We start from the raw sequence: 11,341 nt of genomic DNA, 5'->3' as shown, positions 1-11,341 counted from the left end.
TGGATAGAAGCTTAAGTGCCATTACTGATACTCATATCATCAGGTCATCATCTGTTTTATTACTGTTTTTGTATATTCTCTTTTGTATTATATTCTGTTTTATACATGCATTATTATAGAATTTGTAGTTAATAGAGATGTTCCGATACCCTTTTTCTCTTCCCGATACCGATTCCGATACCTGGGCTCAGGGTATCGGCCGATACCGAGTACTGATCCGATACCTGGGTGTATATCTGTATATACAGCTGTATATACTACTAGCCCTGTGTAAATTGCTAGAATTTTTTTATGGTGTGCTTCAGACAGATCCCTCAATAAAACATGAACAAATACATGGTGAACTACTGTATTTATTACAGTATTTTTATTATCTAACATGAATTTGACAGTATTATTTATTTTCTTATGCAAAAAAGAACTTCAAATGCAGCCAAAAATCTAACACCGCAAACTAAAAAAGGTATTTAAGTTTTACAATATAACTGTATAAAAAAACTGCAACAAATAAGTCTAGGAATATAAAAAAAGATCTATTAATCAGATAATCTCTAACAAGTAAAAAACAAGTAAAAAACAAGCAACCATCTAGGCATAATTATTATTATTATAGAGATGTATTATTATTACTGTAGGCTACAACAGTAGCTTTATATATTGTCAATTTACTCATGTAAACCAAACATTTATTTTAATGGGCTGCCATGAAGATCTTTGAGTGTCTGTGTTTATGATATGACAGTATTCTCAAATGAAACGGTAAATTCTCATGAAGTGACGGTTTATGCGTTCGTGTCCTCATGACACACAGCAGAGACTACAAAACAGCGAGCTCTCGCGCATCTGTGCCAGTCACCCACAGAGATGTAGATTTTGCGGGAGTAATATTTAAATAGTATTTTGCAGTTTAATATTCACAGACACTAGTATATATTCGGCTACTGTCTGGAGCCCTGCGTTTTGACTTACACGGAAGCGACTGAACGCAGTTGCCGGTACTGAATATACTCGAGAGTCTGTAACTACCGGTACTACAGAGACATACTGCTAACCACTGATCTATAATATAGTAGCGGCTTCACTGTCTTTTGGCAGTTTAGAATGTGATGAGTGATCCAGTCATATATAGATAAGGGCTGCTAACGCGTTTTCATTTCTTCTTCGCTGCTCTAAACAGGGGTTGCTTGTGGCAACACAGCACAACTTCCTGTGTTTTCAATGCATTTTGAGCAGCGAAGAAGAACCGTGCAGCGGTTAGGCAAAGCTTGCGGTCATAACTAGGTCTTTTTTAAGAAAATGGTATCGGATCGGTATATGGGTTCATGTACTCGCCGATGCCGATGCCAGAATTTGTTGTGGTATCGGAGATATTTCCGATACTAGTATCGGAATCGGAACAACTCTAGTAGTTAATTTAACTTCACCTATATACCATGTTTGGTATTAGGGCTGCACGATATTGGAAAAAGATGACATTGCGATATTTTATTTTTCTGCGATATATATTGCGATATCCACACTTACATTCTCATTTTAAATGATTTAAACAGAGTATTATTTAAATTAGAGTAAATTATTTGTTTATAACTTTAGGATATGGTTTGAGTTTTTAACATTAACATGATCTTACCATGAGCAATACTTTTGTTACTATATTTATTAATCTTTGTTTATCTTAGTTTATAAAAACACAGCTGTCGATTGTTTGGCAATGTTACTTCACAGTGCATTAACTATGTTAACAAATACTGTACAACTTTTGATTTCAACAATGAAGGATATAGCCTAAATGTTGAAATTAACAATGTTGTAGAAGTGCAGTTTAGTAATCGTAAATGTTAAATAATGTAGTTAAACAGTTTAATAAATAGAACGTTATTGTAAAGTGTTACAGATTTTTTTTATACACCAATTCAGACATCTCGTGAGTTCAGTGTTGGATAGGTCAGTTGTTTAAACCATTCTTTAAATTTAATCGGTTCAAAGGAATCATTAGTTCGCGAATCAGACATGTACGGCATGCCTTGTTGTAATTATCTGTGCAGTTTAGGATATCGCACAAGATTTGACAACACAGAAAACATTTAATCACTGGATAGTTTTTTTTTGTTCGACACCATCGTGTCAATTGATTTTGATCGGCTGATCATGATCAACGCACCCCTACTCAAAAACACATGCAAATGATAAACTTTCACTCTATTATGTTTAAGCTGTGCAATTAATCCGCAAATCACATTCGTCAAGGGCCGGGGAGCAGCTGGCCCATACGGTTAATGAATAATGGATCAACTACGACAGCCTACATCGCACATCCTGCGATGTGACTATCGTGGATTCGTACATCGCGATATCGATGCTTAAAGGGGGGGTGAAATGCTCGTTTTCACTCAATATCTTGTTAATCTTGAGTACCTATAGAGTAGTACTGCATCCTTCATAACTCCAAAAAGTCTTTATTTTTATTATATTTATAAGAGAAAGATAGTCTGTACCGATTTTTCCCGGAAAAACACGAGCGCCTAGAGGCGTGACGTGTGGGCGGAGCTAAAGAATCACGAGCGCGAGTAAGCTTTTGCGTTGAGAGCGTCTGTGACACAGATCCAGAGGCTGAAATTTAACAAGAGCAGCATCAGCAAAGGCGTCTCTATGTGGTATGTACTGAAACTATGTATTTGCTTAGCGGTTTTGGAAAATGACTAAGTTCCACTTTATGTCGTCTTTTTTTTTTTTTTTTTAAGCTGTACATATGGAAAGTGCAGTTTGATGACAACATCGCATGTTGTTTACTTGATGTGCTTACGTGCTGATAGCTAAGTTAACAACACAGAGATATTTGAAGCAGTTTTACTCACCGCATGCGGTTCCAACACACGATCGTGACCCTTTTTCGTTGGGACTGCATTATCCTTAAGAAATAAACGATGTGCAATCCGAAATGCAGGGAACAAACAAAAACACTTGCACAACTCCGTTGATGCTCTGTAAAAATAAACTCCATCCACTGGTCCCTTAATGCTGTTTCTCTTTTAGTAATCTGTGCAGGGTTGTCTTACCCTGGCAACCAAAAACACACTACTTATGTGACTTTTCGTGACGCTCTCGCTCTGATCAGGCTGTGCTCAGCCTCTCAGTGCTCTGCTGCTATACGGGAGTGCGCGCTCTTCCGGCAGAAGTGCCTCAGGACCCATATAAGGAAATTCCGCTCCATCTAACGTCACACAGAGCCATACTCGAAAAAAACTTTCCGAAACTTGTGACAAACCGGAAGAGGTTTTTTTGGAACAAAAATACTCCTTCAAACGTACAACTTAATTTTTGAAAGTTTGTCCATGTTTAGCATGGGAATCCAACTCTTTAACAGTGTAAAAAACTCAGTATGCATGAAATGGCATTTCATCCCCCCTTTAAACAAGACATCGTGCAGCCCTATTTGGTATCTGTGAATTCATATGTTGATGATATAAATAAATATATGTTGTAATGGAGTTTTTCAATAATGTTAATTCTTAAATATTTTTGTTCTCATAATTTGCTTACTGAAAAATGTGTGTTGGTGTGTGACAAGGAGGGCCTTCGTCCAAGGATAGGAAGTGATGAACAAGTCTAAGAATGCAGTTACACAATTCTAGAACTGGTCATCACCATTGAAATTAGGGAGGCACCGATACCACTTTTTTCAGTACTCACCCGAATACCGATACTTTTATTTTTGGTACTTGCTGATACAGAGTACAGATACCGATATTTTTTATTGCATTTGTAAATTTTTGGGGGGTTTTATTGAGTAGAGAAACCTGAAGAGTATGTATAATGTTAGCTGGTTAACTTCATTTATTAAGTAGATACAGTCAAACCAAAATTTATTCAGACACGTTCGACATTTCACATGATCAGAGTTTATTCTCTATTGTTTAGAAGATGTACAAATTCATCTTGATAATGTTAGATAACTTTTATAGAAAGGTATGTAATGGATTACAGTCAACCAAAAAATATTCAAGACAGCTTGTTAGTATGACAATATTTACACATCTATTAATACTTAGTCAGGGAAACCTTAGCCTTAATAACTGTCTGTTGTCTACTTGCCATGCTGTCATCCAGCTTCATGCAGACTTGGTCTGAAAATTTTTTGGTCCCAAATTTTTTTTACTGGTAGTCCACTATTTTAAGATTTTTTGGGGTATAATTTGTCACAGTTTAATTTTCTAACCTTACATAAATGGACTATAGTGTCCTATACACCCACTAGTAAAAATAAAATAAAAAAAAATTATATCTGGTCTGATTAATTTTTGGTTTAACTGTATATCCTTTGGTTATTTTCACACTTAATTATGCCCATTAAAATGTATTTTACAAGTTTTTGTTACTTTATTTTATTTTTTATTTTTTTGCTCTATGGTTTATCACCTGTAATTTAATAGCATTAGTGCTGCTCCAATGCACCGACTTAACTACATTCTGAATATTTGAAAGGTATCATCAATGTGTAGAAGAATTAAATAACTTGAATTTCAGTTCTATAATGTGTTGATCTACAATTGTGTCAGTCTTCAGCTGGTGTGCCCAGGAGGACAACCATATGACACTGGCTACGTTTACATGCACACTTTTTGGTTCAATCAGACTGAATTCATTACAATTGATGAATCTGATTGTAGTGTTTACATGAATGCTAAATAAAGTGGTTGGGTTGATGTGCGCCTTTATATGTCACAAGCTTCAAATCAGAATAGATTTTTTTAGACATACGCACACTGCTCAAATAGTGAAAGTGAAATATAGATAATATTGAGTTTCTCACTGTTTGCACATAATAACCACTCTCCTACATGTTTTTTTTATTAGTTTTTAACAGCAGAATTATCATATACACCTTTATGGATAAATAAACATATTAACCACTGTGCTGCTCATATTTATCATGAAAAAAAGGGGAAAAAAGCCCCTCCCAGCACCCAAAACGGATTGCCTGTGGATGAGTATCAAAAAAAAAAAGGCTGTCCTGCACCCCTTCACAGTTGCTGAGTGAAATGAGAGTTTTATAATGACAGGACACGCATTTATACAACACTTTATTCAAAAGGAAGAGCCACTCATTCTGTGTGTCTTACATCATAATTTCTGCGTCATACGTCATTACGTTATTTCTGCTTCATTGCACATGCGCGGTCCTTTCAGTTTCATGGTTCAATCCGATCGAGTGTTTACATGCACGCTCAAATGTTGGTGACGTGCTCTCTCTCCTATCTATTTTCTAACCCCGCCTATCTTGTTACCTCATTATTGTTTTAGTTGCTCCACCTGTGTTTATCCCTTTCTCCCAGACTCATTTGCCTTCACTCCTCACACCTGGGCTGCGTTTAGCCCCGACAAAACGTTGCACAACGTTTTTTAAACAGAAACGGTGATGCGTTGAACACACTGTTCTGATGACGCAAGAGTTGCAACTATGGCAGCTGAGAAGGCCATTCTTTGTGAAGAATTTTCTGAGCCATCTATTTAGCCTCACATACTGACTTTATTTGTAGTTCATACTGTTTTAATACCCTGTATTTTCTTTCTCATTTTTAGGAAAAGCACTTAATTACCATTGTTTATTTCTATACCAAATGTCATACACTTGCAGTGAAGCTAAAAATATAAACAACTACATCATTATGTTGATATCCTATATTTTTACAATAAAACTTCTGACAAACATGTCTTCTAATATCATCAGTTGTTGCGTATACCGAGCTGCAACGAACACATTTGTACATTATTTTCCCATTGTGCGAGTTCACTTTAATATTGCATGTTGCTGCTGATTAGACTGCAGTTCTGACACACCCACCAAACAAGAGAAAACGAATCTCAAACCCCGGTGCACGCCGTTTCCAGGAAACCGTAAGCAAAACGTTGCGCACCGTTTTGAACTTGAACATGCCCCTGGTCACTCAATCACACACACAGCTGTTGCCCATTATCACGGACTATATATTCTCGTCTCACGCAGCACTCTAGGATGTGTTTCCCAAAAGCATAGTTAGCTAACCAGGTTGCAAGTTCTGTCGTTACCAATGTAGTTCAACGGTGTTTCACGAAACCATAGTTCAAACAAACTTTTGCAAACTTCAGCAGACAGCTCTCCACCTGTGGTTAGAAGCATAGTTTGTTGTTAGTTTGCTGTGTCGATGTCATTGATTGCGCAGCACCTGGGCTGTGTTCTATTCAGAGTTATTGACCCTATGTCCTATTACTTTCGAAGATTTCACCATCCACTTTGAGTGATTTTAAAGTTGTGGTTTAAGTTTATTACCTAATTCGCCTTTATTATTACAAATTCAGTTTGAAACTATATAATAGCCTGGCCCTCACAATTATTCTCCCTTCGAAGTACCCTCTTAAAAGGATAAATCGTGCCGACTGGAACGCAGGCATCGTTTCGTTTGTGCGAATAAAAGGTGAGTTTGTCGAGTGAGTTATCTTTGTAAAAACATTACAAAACACATTTCTCGTATTATAATTTTGGTAAAACAGTGTGTTAGAAGTTTTCACTTACATTTACATTTAAGCATTTAGCAGACGCTTTTATCCAAAGCGAATTACAGATCAATTGTGCTAACAGTTTTTACCACTTAAATGTTAATCCTCAAATCCCTGTATTTTTATAATAAATGAATGTACCTAAATAAACTAACAAAAATATAAATGAGTTTGTTGTTTTAACAGAATTAGAATATAGAGCTTGGCAACCGACGTCACTGCGCAGTGCATTCTGGGATGTAAACAATAGGGCGCCGCCATACTGTGAGGCCACCACACAAGCCGGTAACCAAAGAAACCATACACAATAGCGCAGTACACAATGTAAGTATATATAAGAATGCTTAAAACTAGTTTAAAACAAGGTGGATTGTACAGAGACAAACTCCTACCGGACGCCAAGAAGCGCTATATTGAAAAAATCAACTTTATTGGAAATGTCGATCCTTATGAAGTCCCAACAGACCAGTGGATCCGCGACCCTGACGCCTTACCTCCCATCACGTTTCCTGATATTTTTACGTATTTTGTTTGTGGTGTCAGTGCTTATACTGCTGAGCAATTTCGTAACTATAAGTCTCTGGAAGCCCACGTTCAGTTTACTAATGGTTGGGTACATGACCTGGAGAGTTTTAAGCCTGTCAGCGGTGAAAACTGTCGTCCGAACGAAGGTAAGTTACCAGCTTTCTTTGAGCATTTTTCTATTACAGTGTTTTTTTTTTTTTTTTTTGCGTACAATGTAGTTTATGTGTCATTTGTACAGCGCAAACTTGTATAACGATAAAAATGAATAAATATAGCCTTAAACAACAGACAAAGTGTAACGTTAGCGAAGTTTGAAGGAGCTAGCGGCTGCTGCTTGTACATGCGCATACACACAAACACAGGGTTCAGTCAGTCTCTCTCTCTCTCTCTCTCTCAAATAGCTTTATTGACATGGCGAAATAAATATTTACATTGCCAAAGCATTAATAACCCTATACAATATATACAATAAAAAAAAAATATATAACTAAAGACATACATAGAAAGAATAGAGGATTTTATTGCTGTTTAATTTCATCTCACACACACACAGTTGCAAAGCAAACATAGAAGGTTTACGTAGAAAATACATAAACATTACAATATTCATTACAGTATTAACTTTTTTTGTCTCTGTTAAGGTCATGCACTCTCAGCGACTGAATGAACCACCTTTAAAGCCATGGGTGATCATCAGCAACAGTGGGAAGGTGGAGTGTGCACACTGCACGTGTATGGCAGGAGTAGCGGAGACATGTACCCATGTAGGGGCTCTGTTATTTAAAGTTGAGGCTACTTTTCGGATTCGTGGGAAAAAAACTGTCACAGATGTACCGGCATACTGGGTTTTGCCCAGCAATTTGAGCAAGATTACAGCTGAAGTGGGATACAAAATTGACTACACCTCATCTGCTAGGCAAAAAAAAATGCTTGACCAGCGCATAACTGCACCCTCCACTGCGCCAGGCATAAGGAGTCGTGCCAAAAAAAGAAAAATTCCCCAAGCTAAACTTGATGAATTGTCACCCCTGCTTGACACACTGCTGCAGCATAGCAAGGCTGTTGGTTTGTCAGGGATGAATAAGTATTACACAATGTACACAGACACCGTACAGCCCTCTGCAGTGCCCGAATGCCTTGCCACATCTCTGTGTGATAAAATAATAGATTCAAATTCCCTTTCAGCTCTTCATCTAAATTGTGAGAAATACAGAGATGCTGCAAATGTGACTGATGAGCAGGCATCATCTATTGAGATGTGCACAAGACAACAGCATCAATCTTCTGCTTGGTATGCAAGTCGGACTGGAAGAATTACTGCCTCAAACATGCATGCAGTCTTTGCCACCAGTATAGAAAAGCCAGCCCTGACTGTTATTAAAAAGGTGTGCAACCCACAACACACAGTGTCAACTGTACAAACCAGATGGGGTATAGAGCATGAGATGGATGCTCAAAAGACCTACCTTCACACCAGAGCCCCACATCACACTAACCTAAAAGTCGAAAAGTGTGGTTTTATAATTAACCCCAGGTTTCCTGAAGTTGGAGCCTCTCCTGATGGACTTACAATGTGCGATTGCTGTGGGAAAGGCTGCCTTGAAGTTAAGTGTCCCTTCAAATATAGATCAAGCACCATCCAACAGGCCTTAGAAACAAAGGACAAAAACTTCTGTCTTGAGTTGTCCTATGAAAAGCTTCAGCTTAAGAAAACACACAGTTATTACACACAGATGCAGACGCAAATCTTTGTCACTGGATCCAACCACTGTGACCTTGCTGTTTGGACTCTGAAGGACTTTGTAGTCGTACGGGTCTTTCCGGACCAGGAATTCTGGGATCTACGTCTACAGAAAGCACAAAAATTCTTTGAGAAAGTTTGCCTTCCAGAGCTTATAGCAAAATATTACTCAAAGAATACACAAAAGGTACTATAAGCTCACTTGCACAGCCAATGTAGTCTGGGTTTTACACTGTATATATTTATATATGAAATTTGTTCTCAACATGATTGCACTATATAATATATATATATTTGCCGTTTCTGAAGATGTTTACAGAGACATGTTTACATTTATCGCTGGAAAAATTAATCAGTTTGTTCTCAACATGATTGCACTGTATACGAGATATGTGTTAAGTTTGTTCTCAACATGATTGCACTATATAATAGATATATATATATATATTTGCCAATTCTGAAGATGTTTACAGACATGTTTACATTTATCGCTGGAAAAATTAATCAGTTTGTTCTCAACATGATTGCACTGTATACAAGATATATATGAAGTTTGTTCTCAACATGATTGCACTGTATACGAGATATGAAGTTTGTTCTCAACATGATTGCACTGTATATGATATAAGTTTGATCTCAACATGATTGCACTTTATATAATAGATATATATTTGCAGTTTCTGAAGATGTTTACATTTATTGCTGAAAAAATTCAAGTTGTTTTTGTACTTGCAAATTTCATTTTTATTAAACCAGTTTATTTCTAAAATTCATATTGCGTCATCTGTTTTTAATAGTAGAATTTAAGTATACACATGTCATCAAAACTAATATATGTCTACAACAGTAGTATACATATTTACAACATTAGAATTAAACACTTTTAACATGCAAATTTTTCTAGAAATTCTTATTGTGTCATCTGTTTTCAATAGAACTATTTAAGTATACAAACATGTCATCAAAATGAATATATGTCTACAACAGTAATATACATATTTACAACATTACAATGAAACCGTTTTAACATGCACATCTTTCATTTTCATCTGGTTTCGCAACCACACTGGGACACATGTTAAGAAGTATACAGCAAACATTCACTATCTTGTCAAGAAGTGTCATCTCCTCCCCCTCACATGGCAGTAACAAACTAATTGGTATTCTCTTATGTAACATTGTGTACTTGTTGCGCAAACTGCCAATCACCCTTTCAACGTGAATCCTCAGGTGTGCTATTGCACGTGTATTTTCCACATCCTTAGCGTCAAGTTGACATCTTCCTTTAGTGAACGCAGGAACTTTGACCTCTGCACACATCATCCCCACACTATCCTTGATATCAAAGCCCCGATCAGCTAGCACTAAGTCACCAGGTAACAGTTTGTTGAGAAGGCCACAGTTCTCAGTTATGTGCTTGTCAGAGGCACGCCCACCCCATCCCTTGGAAATAAATGATATGGCACCTTGTGGTGTAATACCAATGAGGTATTTCATGGTGTGTGTAACTTTGTAATGAGAAAAGGCCTGTGCCCGTGCCTTTAGATTTGATGGCCGTTCTGTGCGTATTTCAAAGCAGTCGACTATAATAGCAACACGTTTCCCAAAAGCTTCCAAAAATTGATGCGGCATTGTAGCTTGTAAGCAATGCCTCTCTGGCCAGCACACCAATGGATTAAGCCGTGCATTTAAAACATCTATGGTGTCAGTAAAGGCAGTAGAAAGAGTATTACGTGACACATGGAAGAGATGGGCAAGGTGCTGTACAGGAAGATCAAGCCTCAGACGTATGAGTGTCAACAAAAGCATTTGAAAGGATGACAACTTTTTGGTAACTGGCAGGAAAGCCTTAACAGTGGTGAACAAAGACAATAAAATTGCAAAGCATGGAATTCCTGTGTAGTACCTGACCTTATTTGTGTCACCCTTTAAGAAGTCCTCATCCATCTTTCTCTTGTTCAGCTCACACCTAAGCTCCCTGTTCTCCTGCAACAGACGGTTAACTTCTGCACTGTTGCGCTCACAGAACTGACATTCTCTTCTTTGTCTCTTAACTGGCATGTCAACTTCTGCCTGGTTTCCACCTTCCTCATCCTCATCCTCTGCGGCTTCCACATCTGCCCATTCTCCACACTCATCTTCTACAGCTCCCACCTCTGCCTGGTCACCACCTGCAGCATCTGCTGCCACTTCTGCCTCTGCCTGGTCACCACCTTCCTTTTCATGTGCTGATCCCACCGGTTCTGCAGTGGTTTCTCTCTGCATTTGGGATTCACCGTCGTCGCCTGCTACTGGCACGGTCATTTGTTGTCGTTGTAATCGACGAGAATACCGGTCTGACTCGGTAGCACGCACTTCAGAGTGTCCCAGGTGCAGTTTTGGAGCCCAGTCAGGATTTGACTCATCCATTTCATAAGATGGTTTCCCTTTAAGAAAACAAGACATCAATAAATAAATAAATACAAAAAAAAAAACTACTGCAGTGAAACAACTTTTTAAACAACATAGAAAAAACATTTTTAAGATGCATATTAAATCAAT

General features: G+C 37.7%; 1 protein-coding gene across 1 annotated transcript; it reads right to left on the bottom strand.

The window, feature by feature from the left end:
• Positions 1-9,690: 9,690 nt before the first annotated feature.
• LOC127955990 (uncharacterized) lies at positions 9,691-11,077 on the bottom strand. The gene has a single exon (XM_052553728.1). The coding sequence runs from the start codon at positions 11,063-11,065 to the stop codon at positions 9,824-9,826; it is 1,242 nt and encodes a 413-aa protein (XP_052409688.1). The 5' UTR covers positions 11,066-11,077; the 3' UTR covers positions 9,691-9,823.
• Between the last annotated feature and the right edge of the window lie 264 nt (positions 11,078-11,341).

Source organism: Carassius gibelio, chromosome B4, assembly GCF_023724105.1.
Source record: "Carassius gibelio isolate Cgi1373 ecotype wild population from Czech Republic chromosome B4, carGib1.2-hapl.c, whole genome shotgun sequence".
Lineage (NCBI taxonomy): Eukaryota > Metazoa > Chordata > Actinopteri > Cypriniformes > Cyprinidae > Carassius > Carassius gibelio.
Note: the sequence above shows the minus strand (reverse complement) of the source record. Positions and strands in the feature narration are given on the sequence as shown.